Here is a 14,679-nt window from a genome sequence, read left to right as displayed (position 1 = left end):
CATCATTATAACGCAGACCTCATCTTTCAGCAACTGATGAGGGCTGATGAGACAAATGAGTGTATGTTTGCAGTTGCTGTTGCCCTGGATCTTCAGCCCGGATCTGCCAGACAGGCTAAATGTGCCAGCAAAGTGGGGAAAAAAACAGCCATTCCCGAACCAATTACGCACCCTGGATTTTGAGCTTTTCTCCTATTGTGACAGGCTCTTTGACAGCCCGGCTCTTTAAAATCTATTAACCTCCACAGCAAAATAGTCTCCCCAAACAGCTGTGGAATAATTAAGGAACGAGGAGTGCAGTGAGGCATGCAAATTGATGCGGTCCCGAAAATAAAAACACATGTTAGCGCTGAGCAGCGAGGGAGCTGTAGCGAGTGTTTATGATGTTGGACAGTGTTCGGAGAGCAGGAGAGGAAATATCATCATTAGCGGCGTGCTGTGCAGCTCACTCATAGGCCTCTGTGAAGGTATTCTATATGAACGCCAGTATTTGAGCTCGACTGACAGGATAATTATCAAAGTCAGCAGCCAAAGGAGCCTCGGTGCAGCATGCCCCCTCCTTTTTCCTCTTTCCCCTCGACACACACACACACTGACACACACTGGCATGCAGGTTCACAAAACAGCCATCTTTACACTCACATTCGAATGTTGAGGGGGTGCGAGCACATCCACTCGCTTCCACATTCTCCTGCCCAAACACTTCAAGCCCACCCACACCCACTTACTTCTTCACACACACTTACTCCTGTTCCCACACACACACACACACCTAGCCAACATCACCCGCACCAAATACCACGCTTTAGTAGTTCTAAATTGTTTCATGCAGTCAAGTTGCGACAGAGACAAATTAGGACTACGCACATGTCCTTAAAAGCAGTGTGGCAGTCTTAAGTGACCCTCTCTTACACACCTTCTCTGTCACGCTCCGGAGGGTCATGACCCCTGGGCGACCCTGCTCGGTGCAGCTCAAACTCTTACACCTAAAACGGACACGCCGCTTGAGTTTTACTGCCTTCCGGACCGCTCATGTTTGCAGTGTTACACTTCGAGTGAGTCCTCGCCCGTGCTTTTGTTAAGTCGAGTTCTCAGCAGGAGTTTAGAGGAGTCGGGTCCGATGGAGTGGGTTGTGACGAGTCCTAGAGAAGATGAGGAGCGAAAAAGGAAATGCGTCTGACTGTCAGAAAGGTTCCTGGCTACAGAACATCCAGCAAGGCCTCTGCCTCACCTTCAGATTCAATAAGATGCAGATGCCACCCCTGGGCTCCCCCCTCTCAGTCCATATGTTTGTGTCAGAGATGAAAGAGGAAATAGGTGGGAAGCTATGTATGTGATAGAGTGAGCTCTGACACTAACATAGTATATTGGGGCTTACTTATAGAACTGTGAAGTTGTTTTGTCAGGTTTAAAAGGCCTTATAAGCCTTTGAACAACTGAGTGTGACTGCCCCTTAAAGATTTCTTTAAAAGAAAAAACTTTTCGTCTTCATTTAAATTTGCGATCGCCAACATCACAACATTCCTGGTGATTACCACAATAATTTGCTTATAAAAAAACAGAAGAGAAAATAAAACCCTTAAAACGTATTGGTTATAAATTCAAGGAAGTCTTCAGCCCATTATCTTGCTCATTTTAGTCATAATTATTTTTTAAGCCTTTTTGTGGCAAAGTATGTCTAGTTAATCTTTAGTACATAATAACCATGACAATTATTTAAATTGCTGCATTATTCTGATCCTTCTAAACCACCTTCATTTCTGACCAGCTGCAACCTGCTCAATGAAAAAATTAAGAAAAGGACTTTTAAAAAATTTTAAGACATGTATGCAAATGCATTTATCTAATTCACATGACAAAAAAAAAAAGAATATCTTACACGCACTTTTTTCCTCCCAGGACTTGTAATTTACTGCAGACTTGTGCACATCAACTTATAATTATCTGCAAAAATAGATATTAGGATTTTCAGCTAAAACTTATTTTGCCCCTGCATGCTTTATGATAATGATTAACACACTGCAAAGACCTACTCTAATAATACAGATACTCTGGGAGATGTGCTGTTCTTTCTCTCTATTTTTTTTCCCTTCCCCACATCAATGCACTGTAAAGCTGTTAAAAGCCATGGCGCAGAGACTGCAGATTAAATCGGTCAAGCTTTCGCCAGTGCAAATGCTCGCTCAATACATCTTGCTGTCTATTAATGTCCTAGTCACCATATTGCTTTGATGCCAGCATTAATACTTATTTCCCCACACACCAGGTAATAAGCACATCAGATGCCTGGGATACCTGTCTACGCAAGTGAACCTACTTTTTTACCTTATAATATATGGTTTGGGATTTATCCGGGTGTGGTTTCATGCCATATTCACAGATTCATACCTGAGATGAGGGAGAGTGCTAGCATAATGAATGTTTGATGTTTACACACCCTGACTTGATTTTAGTTTTTATACAAAACCTGATGCAATCAAAAAAAAAAAAAATTGCAATGCAAAACATGCATCTCTCCTGATGTCTACTGCATGCTTCTATGTTTTTTTTTTTACATGAATTATACTGATAATTCTAGAGGTCTAAGGTCAGTAATGAACAGGTAAAGTATTTGTTTAATGGAAATAAGGCCTGCGTGTGATGCTATTTATAAAAGCCTTAAATGCGGTCGTAAACTGTTTGTCTTTCCAAAAGCCTCCTATTGTTTGGACAGACAGAGAGAGATGCTGGAGCTCGAGTTTATACCCGGTAATGAGGGAATAAGCGTGGAGAGCACAATGCATAGAGCTGGCAGGAGGGGGATTCATGCTCGGAGGGAGCATGTAAACGCATTCACACCTCGCGCGCGTTTCAATGCCTGATAACTTATAGCACAATATTGGCAGGTCGAGCTCGACAAGCGCTTGCATGTGAATGGTGTCTGGGAGCGCAGCGGCGAATCCACATAGACCCCCGCGCGCCTTAACGGAAGTGGACGAACGAGATCCAGTGAAACTCCAGCACATAGCATCAGCCCAAATCACGTGTGAGATCACCGTGGAGGTTTAAAAACGGTGGGCAAAATCATCAACTCCACCCAATTCCTTAGATTTACACTGTCGTTAAAAATAAAGCAGCCTGAAATGTAAATTTGTTAAAAAGTGTGGGTGTTAGTGTAGTATAGAGGTCAATTTATTATTATTATTATTTTATGTATTTATTTTTACATTGCTTAATGAATGCACTGACACAAGCCAAATGATTTTATGAATGATGAAACGTTCAGGCATCTTTTCAAGAAGATACACAGTTATGGAGCTGTAGTGGCGGTGGTGGGGTTTTCATAAATTGCTCACTGTCCAAAATTCACCATATCATAATCTGGGGTTTCATCGTTGAAGCTCTGCACCTGCGTCGTGTTCTGTCCAAGTTCAGCTGAAAATCGCAAAGAATTTCCATAAAAAAAAATAAATAAAAAAAACTTATAAAGCGAAAGAAGACTTATAAAAACTCAGTGAAGGCAGGGAAGCATGTTGGGAAAAAAAAGTCTCTGATGTACTGATGGTCCTCTCAGATCGCCCTATCAGGTGCAAAAACCACTGACAGGTTTCCACCCACTAGCGACCAAAAAAAGCCCCTCGCGGCGCACCGAGTCTCCGCGGCACATGAACCGCTGACACGCGCTCCGGATCGTAACACACTCCGACTGCACGCGCTTTTTGAATATATATATATATATATATATACACACACACACACACACACACACACACACACACACACACACACACACCGGGTAAACTTATCTCTTAACACGTATATATTTTTGCTATTGTTGATCTCTGTCAATAACTTTTTATATACATATATAAAGTTTATATATATTTTTAATTTTTTTTTTAACTTCACATCTACCGGACACGGAAAGTTACCAATGATCCATGCTGAGATGGACTTTACCGGCAGGTACGAGCGGAACTGAACTTCTGATTACCGGACCGACACTCCCTACACGTGAGACAAGAAAAGGAAAAGAAGAAAAGAGAGAGAGGGAGAGAGAGAGAAAGGGGGAGAGAAGCGCCTGTGGAATTTGAAGGCGGCGAGGAAGAGTCGCATCCCGCGTGCAAATTTAATCTTTCCGCGCTCGAAGCGAGAGAGAGAGAGAGAGAGAGAGAGAGAGAGAGAGAGAGAGAGAGAGAGAGGCGTGCGCGCGCGCGGCGGAGCCAAAACCGCAAAAAAACAAAAACAAACAAAAACAAAAACAAAAACAAGCGTGCGGGGGAATTAGGAAGGGAGCAAAACGGACGGAGATCCGCAGCCGCTTGTTCGCATTCAATCCAGGTTTATTGAGGAAGAGCCTGATGTGGCTCCCAGCGGCACAGTTTTACTGCGCTGATCTCTCGTGTCACTGGGAGCGCGAGACTCCCCCAGGATTTTGCGCGTGAGGCCCCGGCGCCGAGTTTCGGACTGGACCGGCGAGTGCTGGAAAACAGGTGGATCTGACCAAGATGTCCGTGCTGCCTTCGAGGTTCAGCTACGTGTAAGAAAGCCGTTTTCATTCCCCCCAGTCAAAGAATTCTTGCCAATAGAAGTCGCTCAAAGCTGTGATATGAGAGTGTCGTTCTGATGCTCTTTTCCCCCCTTAATTTCGTCTAATTCGTTGTGATTTACTCCTCCTTTTTTTGTTTCCATCCTTTCCCCCTATCTCTCTGTCTCTTTCTCCAGGTGTTTACATTTTCTGGTCCTCTACTTCCAGTTACAGGTAGGTCTGACTCATCATAAAACTGTATTAACACCATCTGATATATGAATACATGTCAATTCAGGCGTAAGAATGGAATTCGGATTAATTGTGGATTAGGATTAATTGTGCAATGCCTTCCTTTAAAAAAAGGTAGATTTTACTCTGTTCTTTTAATGCAATTTTTTTTCAAAGCTGCACTAAATTGGTTTCAAAGTACACTTTTAAAGATGAAATGCATGCACACCATTTCTAAACAACGTATTCCACATTTCTAAGATCATTTATTAGAAGCCACGAAATGCACGTCTAAAGCAGATATTCCAAATTTGTAATACAAATCAATCAATAATGCAAACATCGATGATTGCGCAATAAGGAACAGCACCATACGAGATAAGTTCTATATCCAAACTGCTCTGTGAAAAGTCATTTTCCCTTTGGTATCAGCCTTGCTTTCTATTTTCTCTATGCAAGGTTTTTATTCAGTCGAGAGACAGACATGTTTTCAGTGTAAATTCTCCTTTCACATCTATTCAAAGACAAATAGCGACAAAAGGTTCAAAACACTATAACAAGCCTTTTTAAGATGCAAAAAATTTAAACGGAGTTCAAATCATTTCAGTTTCTTTCCCCTGAAGAAAAACAAACAATCGTTTTTTTTTTTTTTTACTCTGTTACTCCTGGATAAGCTAATGCAATGATTATAAAATCTTGTATTAACATGTCATACCAACAGCAGGCACCTACAAAGACAGCTTCAATTACTGAACAAAGGCAGTTTATATTATGTCGATATGGCTAAAGCGGGTTATATAATCGTGCATGCTAATATCTTTATTCTGAAAACAGTTGGTGCAAACCAGACCATAGTGCAGGCTGTCTGATTCCTCAGCGTTTTGTGTCAGTAATTACAATACTAGTGCTTTAATTGCAGGTCACAGATGCAAGCGTATAAATGCTTCCTGCTTCTCTCTCTATCTCTCTCCCTCTCTCTCCTCATTCCGTCACTCAGTATTTTATAATGGGTTTGGTCCTTTTCTTCTTTGAGGAAATGCTGGGAAATCAATGGTGTGATAAGTCTATAAGAGCAGGGCTGAAGTGGCAGTGCATTGATGCGTTGTTTCCTGAGCTACAGCCGAGAATGGTGTCTGCAGATAGGGCCCTATCGGACATGCAAGAGTGCACAGCTTCTTAGCAAGGATGGTGCTGATCTTTTGAAGTCGCAATGATATCCATTTCGCTAGGATGGCTTTGAAGGGAGACAGGCAGCACGATAAAAATGTTTTGCATAGGCATGTCCCGTTTTCCTGCTTGCGCTGAGATGCAACTGTCTGCCAAGCACACCTCAGTGTTTGACTAGAGATGGAGAGATTTCAGAGCAAATCCCTCAAAGGAAAGGTTGTGTGTATGTGTATGTGTGTGTGTTTTCCCTCATATACATAGTGTGTGTGGGCTTTTTGTCAAGACAGAACTACTCTTGAAAAGAAGTCAGACTGTCTTTGTTTGATAAATCTGCCAAAACAATTTTTTTTGCAACACATACCGTGTTTTTCAATTTATGATACGGTTCGGTCCAAATGGCAATAAACCTTTCGTAAACAAGTGATATTTTGCGTTTATAATAATTTATTTTTTTATTCATTTTTTTAAAGAATAATAGTCAAAATGTCCATTTTAATCCATGAATAAGTAAATGATTTATGCTTATTGATTACAAGCAAATATCAGTTGTCAGTTGATTACAAGCGAAAAACAATCGGTCAGTTGCACAAAAAAATTCAGTGCAGATATAAAAGAAATGTTTTTTGGTGTCGAATACAATAGAAGCGAGCTTTTGATCCCCTGTGGTATCTTCGTCCGTGTGTTCCTGATGCACGCTCAGATGCATCTCACAGTCCAGCGCACACACAGCTTAGTGGAAGCGTCTTGTTTCTCATCTCGGCGTTGACGATTTGTTCTGCCATGAGTGCATTTCCCCTCGCACACTCTAAATGTCATTAATTTGCTGAGGTTAAAATAACAGCGAGTCAGAGTATGTAATGTGTATATAATTAGCCACCTGAGAGCAGCCACATAAAAGCCCATTACTGGGTAATTACCACTCATACAGCTGAGGAGAGCAGGATTGGCTTGGGCTTAGATTCCAGGGGTTCTGAAAAGTATACGTTTTCCTCATATGGAGGGATGACAGGATAGGCGAGCAGAAGAGGATCGGGGAAAAAGTTAAGAAGGATAGCAGGTGAAAGATTGGCTGGGAATATTTTTTTGGATAAAGCCTCAGGTAACTGGCACAGTGGATAAAATATGTGAATGAAAATTAATGCTGGGTATTGAAAGATCCCTTAGGTTGTATAGTTTTATATGTGTGGGTGTGTGTGTGAGTGTGTGTACACATATCTCGCTGCAGATGTGTCTGCGTAAATGTCTGTTAGCATGTCTGCAGATGTGTGTGTCTGCATGTGTGTGATTTATGAGGGTAATTCTGACCTCAGGCAGATATTTGTTTGATGACAGAGAAACAGGTCCTGATCCTTCAGGTGGATAATTGCTAGTGGCTTGCTATTGGAAATGGAATACTTGTTTTCTCGGTTTAGCTCCAGGCGCATAGTATTCAGCTGCTTTACTCGAAGAGATGAAAAGAGAACACTACCCTGAAATCATGCTTTGTCTTTCGGAAGGCTACGCAGATTGACTAAAACTGCCCGTACTCTTGAACATGCATTTTTTCTTTTTTTGATCTTTAGAATGACTTTTCGAACAAACGATCCAGAACTAAAACAACTTGTGTCAATTAAGATATTTTGCAATGCACACTACACTTCACTTTGCAAAACTTTAGTCGCACTCTCTGACCCTCTGCTTCTCCGCATCTAGGAGTCGCACCAGAGTTCGGCAGACTTCCGCTTCTACATCGAAAACCACACACGCGATGACGTGAGTCGGAAACAGGTGCGGATATACCAGCTGTACAGCCGGACAACGGGGAAGCATGTACAGATCCTTGGCAAGAAGATCAATGCTAACGGAGACGATGGGGGCAAGTACGGTACGGGAGCATTCCTGTGCTCTTCCGCCACTTTAGACAGATCTGATGGCTTTACAACAAACACATACCTCCATACATCCTGGTGTACTTTCCATCATAGAGGTTTAATTGTATGCTCATTTTATTGACTAATATTGTCTCGCTGATGTTCCAGAAGCGATAAGTCTAGATTTTTGTTGAGCACAATTGACACAGATTGATCCAATATGAGCACACATCCAGGGATACTGGTGGGCTGGTGGTGGTGGTGGGGGGGTTATGGGTAGAGGTAAGCGCAGTGAATGCTAGACTGAGTTGCGCTGAGTGATACAAGTGTGTTTACATCCGACCTCATTTTCGTCAGCCAGAGTCTTGCTCGGTGCTGCTACAGTAACTTCTCAGCAGGCACAGGGCTTAAGCTGTGTCTATAGTGCGGTGCTTTTATAGTGGTGAACTGGCTTATGCCTGATTTGCATGTTCAGGGCCTCCACATAGTGCAAACCGTCACTTGCTCGGCATGGGTACGGAAAATAAACTAGAATCTAACGTCTTGCTTTGTTCATGCCGGTGAACTGGTGTTAGGTTTGGAGTTTGAGTAGTGCAGCATTGTGCGTAAAGCTCAGACATAAAGGTCGTTCTGTACCTGTGTGAGCAGGATTGTACGCAGATCCAGGTAAATCCCCACACCTGGCACCTGAGAGCTCTCTGCCTCTCAGCAATACAAAGCCACGGCACTAATTCAATACAGCGGCTTAGTGTTCTAATAATCAGTTCACAAAGGATAATAGTTCACTACTTACTAGTAGTACAGACTTTCATTACACCTAATGCTAAATTCTTTCTGTTATTTTATGCATGCGCACAGAACGTTTCTAACATTCGGCCAGTTGTGACGAATGCAACACTTGATTTCTCTGTAGAAACATCGTGCTTTCGTGCTCTAGTCTGGCAAACATGTGAAACAGATGTATGGCCCTGAGAACAAGTATGTCAGACATATTTAAAAAAAAAATGCCTTAAGCAAGCATATGCCTGTTGCACAGGAGAAACTTCTTAAGCAGTCTAGGCATATGTCATATCTATAATTTTAAATAAATAGTCAAGGGAAACAGGTGTACCACTCCCTGTGCACTCTATACCCCCTCCATCCATTCAGCCGTCCCTTGATTGTTCTTATTTCGCTCTGCTTTTTTTAGCAGCGTCTTTGTAAAATCACCTCCTTATTCGCTGGACCAAACCAAGGTAGAGGGCTATTTCTCTTGCTCCTGCACAAATCTCAAGTGCTCTGCCTGAACTGGTTCCCCTGCTTGTTGTACTGTGAGTTGCTTTTAAAAAGGAGACAATTTTGGCATTGCCCTCAGAGCCCCCTGCCTTTGAGCTCCACTGAATAGCTCTGTGTGTTAAGCAAATGGATCATCTTAACTTCTTGATTGAGTGAGCAGGGACTAAAGGCGACTGGAAACCCAATCCCCAGGGATCTTAACTGCTTCAAGAGGTTTGGCAGATAGCTCCCCCTGGGAGGGGTAAGCATGAACAAAGGTGCCCAAACACTGAGAGAGGGCAAGAGAGGGAGAGAAAGAGAGTGTTCAGGGTGGTCATGGGAGCGATTCTCACCACTTGTGCATGTGTGCCATTGATCAATCTTTATTTTATTTTTTTTCCTCACAACCTTTTATGATTACAATAATGGACTGATCAAATGTGTTTTACTAAAATGACCTCTAACCAACAAATAATATGAAATGTGTGGGTAATTTCTGGATATTTTCCCACAGCTGTGTTTTAATTTAATTTTTTTTTATTTATTTCAGCTCTCCTTGTAGTTGAGACAGAAACATTTGGGAGTCATGTACGAATAAAAGGAAAAGAAAGTGGCTACTATATCTGCATGAACAAGAACGGCAAAATCATTGGCAAGGTAAGATTTGTCATCATCTGCCAAATCGGTTAATTGAGACTCGGCATCCATCTTTCTTAAATCCAAATTCTAAAATTGTGCGTACATCTAGAAAGCTGCCTATAGAGCCTGACAAGGAAACTCTTCATGCTCTGAAACACCGCATCCAAAAAAAAGTTATTTGGCTTTGTGATCACTAGGAGGCGTCATACAGAGTGGCCTAATTATGTTTGTCACGCACAAGGCCACTGAGTGACACAGCCTTTCCCTGCTTGGCGAGTCACCGTTAAAACGTTATCCTCACAATCTCTTCTAGTCGTCAAACAGGTGATTAGCAAATTGCTGGAAATGTTACTTTCATAAAGGGTGAATTCAGCGATAATGTCTTTCATATCATACTGCTGTACTGTAAAGCTGATGACATGCATTTTCAAAAACCCAAACAGCTGCAACACTTGTAAAAGAATGAGCCAATGTTTTATGCTTCACAGATGTCTAGTTTTTATCAAAGTGGGTGCTTGAAGTCTGGTAAAAAATTATCAAATGTGCACATGGAGACAGAAAGGCCAACACACCTTTCATTTATTTTATTTTTTTTCGAGCATGTTTGATGCCAATCATTAGTATGAACACTAGAACATCCAGCCTATTTTCAAATGACAAACCCAGACATTCAGACTGTAGATTTGAATTAAAACCAAAGGTCATCAGAGATTGGGATATAAATTCCCAGAAACATTACTTTATAGTATAAGCTCTTTCCTAGAATTTTAAAGGAGGCAACTTTTCTCTTCACTTGAACTGATAACAATGCACAGCACACTAAGCTTTTTTTTTTTTTTTTAAACACCCTCCCCCAGCACCTTTCTATTGCAAATAACTTTAATACCTCACAAGTAAACTCAGCTGACGGGCTTGGGAGAGTTGCTCAACAGGTGGGCTTCATCTGACATGTTATTTTCTCTCCCCTGCAGCTCAATGGGAGTAACCCAGAGTGCGTGTTCGTGGAGGAGTTCTTGGAAAACAACTACACGGCGTTAGTGTCTGCCAAGTACAAAGGCTGGTACCTGGGCTTCAACCGCCGGGGCCGGCCCAAGAAAGGCTCACGGACCACACAGACACAGCAGGAAGTGCATTTCATGAAACGCGACCCTAAGGGCAAGGTGGACCCTCAGGAGGAGTTCCGTTTCACCACTGTAACGAAACGGACGCGTAGGGCACGGCGCTTAAGGCCAAACCACAAAACAAACTGAAGTGGCACGGACCGAGCATGCACTCTTCCTTTACAGACATCTCAAACGTCTTGCCTTAAGAAAGCATAAAAGTTATTTTAAATAAAGAAGCATGAGAGGAAAGCTGAAAGATGGCTACAGGACAAAAAAAAAAGAGACAAAAATCTTAAAAATGTTCAAAGATATTTTATTTTTATATTTTTCCAGATCTCTGAGTCTCTCTTAGGTGTTTGAATGTCTTTGGGTTATCAGTAATGTTATATTGTGTCTGTTACTCTCTGTTATTTATATAAGACAAATTATGGATGACAAAAAAAAAAAAAGAAACTGTGGTCTCCCACTTTGACGAGTTTACAGCAGCAGGCATCCTGTTGAAAAGGAGAGATTTGACTCCCAATACCCAAGAAAAAATAGATTTCATTTTGAATTGGCCCAAACAACAAGGATCCGTTCCCCCCCCCCCCCGCTGGATTGGGCTATCATTTAAATGCAAGAGGAGCGTGATAACAGGGTCACATTGCAGGACTCACAGCTTCAACACACCAGCTTCAACACAGGCCAACACTAGCTTTGAGTGCAATATTTTGAAGGGCCCGTCCATGAAGCATCTGATTGCCTTCATTTCTGGTCAGTGATTTTTTTTTCTGTGAGCTGTCTTGAGCGTTTTCTCTAGGCCTGTCTGTGGGTGAAGTGTGCTTAATCACACCCAGCAATTGTATGATTCCTTTTTTTTTTTTGTACATTTTTGTGCAACCTGTGATTCAGCAGAGCACAACATGCTTTGACTAGCCAGGCATCAGCATTAGCTATGGCGGTAGTGCTTGTTAAAACAAATGAAGAGAAGCTTGGAGTTGAAGGGACTCGAAGAGCATAACACGTCGATTTGATGAGAACCTTTTCACCTTTTTTTTTTTTTTTTTGTTTTCCACTGTATTTCAGTGCAAGGTTTACAAAAATGCACTGTAGTGACAATGGGCCTGTTCTCAAACACTAGCACATGCATATGTACTTCTATTATTTTTACTTCAAAGTTTTACAGTAATTCATAATACTATACAGTAGTTTCTTTTAAAGAATTACAACAACAAAAATCAGTTTTAAAGACCCCCCCCCCCCACTCTGTAGGAATAACTATCAGATTATTCTGTATACCAGAGTTCCATTTGTAAACTCCTTCTTTGATGGTTTAGACAACACCATGCTGTATATGTACTTATTGTTCAAAAAGGCTTTATATCTGAACATTCTGAATTGAGCTACAACGAGGAAAGTGGAACACGTTTCACTGAACTCACCTGTGCTAAGGTTCACCCTTCATATGGGTTTCGCTGTAGTGTAAACAAATCTATATACTCCTTTGTCACATGACAGGTTTCTAAGAGATACTACTAACAAACATGACACATTTATGGTTAAAAAAAAAAAAGTATGCAAAAAATAATAATTTTATGACTATTATAAAAAATATTTATTGCTTTTCTCTGTAAATACAGCCTGATGAATTTATTTGACCTCTTAATAAAAATAAGGACTATATTAAAAAACAAAGGAAAAAGAATGGTTATGTTTTTTTTTTTTTTTTTTGTATTTTGCTCAGAAAACCTCTAAAGACTAATACCTTTTTGCCAAGAAGCAGTTCACTATGTGAAAGTGACATTTTAAAGATTGGTAAAACGCTCCAAAATTTGCTTAACAGTTTAACATTTATCCGTGTGCACACCTCCCTTATTTATTTGCGACTCGCATTTTTCCAACTAAATCTTTCCAGTTCCCATATGTCAGCAGACAAAAGGAAGAAATCTGGATTTTCCTTGATGGTTGTGGAAGATCACAGCCCAGAATTTGCTCGCGTACACTTTTTATTCGCTAAAAAACCTCTGAACGATGGAATGGATGTGCTTGGATAAGATACTTTTTTTGTTTTTGCCATCTGAACTATGGTTATGAAAAGGTGAATTACACTTCAGAAATGAGCAGCAAGGTCCAGGAAATGTGTCATAATTAAGTTATGAGGCGCATAAAGACAGCTAAGAGATTCTTAGACAACATGAGAATTTGAGGATCGTTTAGACTCAGGGTTATGTCAACAGATTCCCTCCTCGCTTTTACATATTGCCTCGTTTTATGAAATCAATTAGAACCGGAGGGAGTAGAGGAATGTTCAAAGAGATTGTTCGGAAAGGTATTACGGTTAATGGAACTATTCCTTTTCCAAATGGATTTTCAAATCTTCTGGTATGAAATCTTGTTCTGGAAGACATTATTTCTGTGGAAGATAGCACCCTTTGTTAGACTGACTGCATTAGCCTCAAGAGGAACACTTGCTTTTTTTTCTAGATCTCATTGTGTCAATAACTGATATTAGCGTAGATGTATGGTTATTACATGTTTTACATAGGATGCAAAATGTTTCACACTGAGGTGCAAAATGTTGCAGATGAATGTCTGGAATTTTCAAGTATTTCTTTTCTATTTTGGATTGTTCTCACTCTATTTCTCTCACACTTAGTGACTTCTTTTTGGCAGGCTTATTTGAGCTGTTTCTTTAAAGGAGGAGGAGAAGGAATGCAGGATAGCATGTCTTATAATGTTGTATTCAGGAATGGTGTTTACAGTAGCAGTCAGCCTGAAAGATGGTCGTTTTGAGTAAAAAATGCCTTTTGTTTAACTTCTCACTGATGTTATCAGATCTAGCTCTATACAGCCACCTACAGCGGTAAGGACTGGAAGACACGGTCTGATTTAAATGTCCAACAACCTCTCCATCTTTCTTTTTTGTCTCTCCCTTTTTTTTTTAGTCTTTCCTGAGGTGAAAAGTGGAGTGATATGTAGTACATGGACTTCATTACTCAAAATAGACAGCTGAAAAAAAAAAAAAAACACCCATCATTTTCACACAGACAGCTGTCTGGACATTGCAGTTTAAAAGAAACACTCCAAGCGTGTTCTCTTTCTAGCAAATCTTTTTTTTTTTTTTTTGTCTAGCACATTTTTGATTAGACAGGGTGGAAAGGAGGGCACATGCAAATGCTGATAAGAGAGAGGTAAAAAGTATTACCATTGCAGGAAAATGTGAATACACCACTGGGATCTCATGGCACCATGCTACCGAGATAAGGATCAGATTGACCTCATACTTTAAACGCGAATAAAGAAAGAATGACAGTAACAGACGTTTTTTTGTCTCAGAGATAACCCTAAAAGGATCTGATATCCATGTAGATTGAGCCATTCTGCGATGACAGAACTCAAGATGGTCGAATACAGGCTTTTTAAGAGTCCAGACATATGAAAATTAAAGAACAGGGAGCATTCAGTGCAGGGCTCCTGCCAGCTCCTCTACTCTGGCTTAACCTTTGATCAGTGGAGGATGGCCCTGGAACAGGCCCAGTATGCTGAAATGAAACATAACATCCCTCTGTGGCACTCCCCCCTTTCAGGACGATAGCTCTGTGAACTTACTACTGCCGACGGACGGCTATTCATAGGCAAACTGAGGTTCTGACTCCATGTGGGAGGTTAGAATAGTGAAAGGTTGCACAGGGACCTGACTTTGCTATGTTTCAGCAGGCTCTGTTGGTGCATCGTGGATATATTCAGAACAATGTGCAGTCAAGGGCCACTTTTTGGAAGAACTAATCATTTTTCCACTGCTCACGTACAAAGTAAACGGTTTAATACTTGTTTTCTCAGAGGAATCAAAGGTGAAAAAATAAAGTGTGTATAATAGCACAGTGGTCATTGTCTTGCTAAAGTGTTCAGTGGCTCTGTCAGCAGTGGAACGAGTGACAGATGGACACAA

The 14,679-nt window shown here is 41.0% G+C and overlaps 1 protein-coding gene across 2 annotated transcripts; it reads left to right on the top strand.

Moving 5' to 3' along the window:
• Positions 1-3,318: 3,318 nt before the first annotated feature.
• fgf24 (fibroblast growth factor 24) lies at positions 3,319-11,968 on the top strand. Of its 2 annotated transcripts, none has more exons than XM_083559917.1 (5): positions 3,319-4,519; positions 4,705-4,741; positions 7,598-7,760; positions 9,560-9,666; positions 10,620-11,968. In XM_083559917.1, exons 1-5 carry the CDS (start codon positions 4,488-4,490, stop codon positions 10,896-10,898), a joined length of 618 nt encoding a protein of 205 aa, XP_083416043.1. In that variant the 5' UTR covers positions 3,319-4,487; the 3' UTR covers positions 10,899-11,968. The 2 variants fall into 2 exon arrangements, with proteins under 2 accessions (XP_083416043.1, XP_083416042.1); XM_083559916.1 differs by having other exon boundaries at positions 3,778-4,519; positions 7,598-7,769.
• Positions 11,969-14,679: the final 2,711 nt, after the last annotated feature.

Source organism: Silurus aristotelis, assembly GCF_946808225.1.
Source record: "Silurus aristotelis genome assembly, chromosome: 14".
In the NCBI taxonomy this organism is placed as follows: Eukaryota; Metazoa; Chordata; class Actinopteri; order Siluriformes; family Siluridae; genus Silurus; species Silurus aristotelis.
The sequence above is the reverse complement of the archived record's forward strand: the minus strand, read 5'-3'. Positions and strand labels throughout refer to the sequence as shown.

What these genes read in the sequence shown, in the direction of transcription:
- fgf24 (XM_083559916.1), top strand. Translation starts at nt 4,488, where the DNA reads ATGTCCGTGCTGCCTTCGAGGTTCAGCTACGT. An exon ending in CCTTCGAGGTTCAGCTACGT is followed by an intron (nt 4,520 to 4,704) that starts GTAAGAAAGCCG and finishes CTCTTTCTCCAG; the next exon opens with GTGTTTACATTTTCTGGTCC. An exon ending in TCCTCTACTTCCAGTTACAG is followed by an intron (nt 4,742 to 7,597) that starts GTAGGTCTGACT and finishes CTCCGCATCTAG; the next exon opens with GAGTCGCACCAGAGTTCGGC.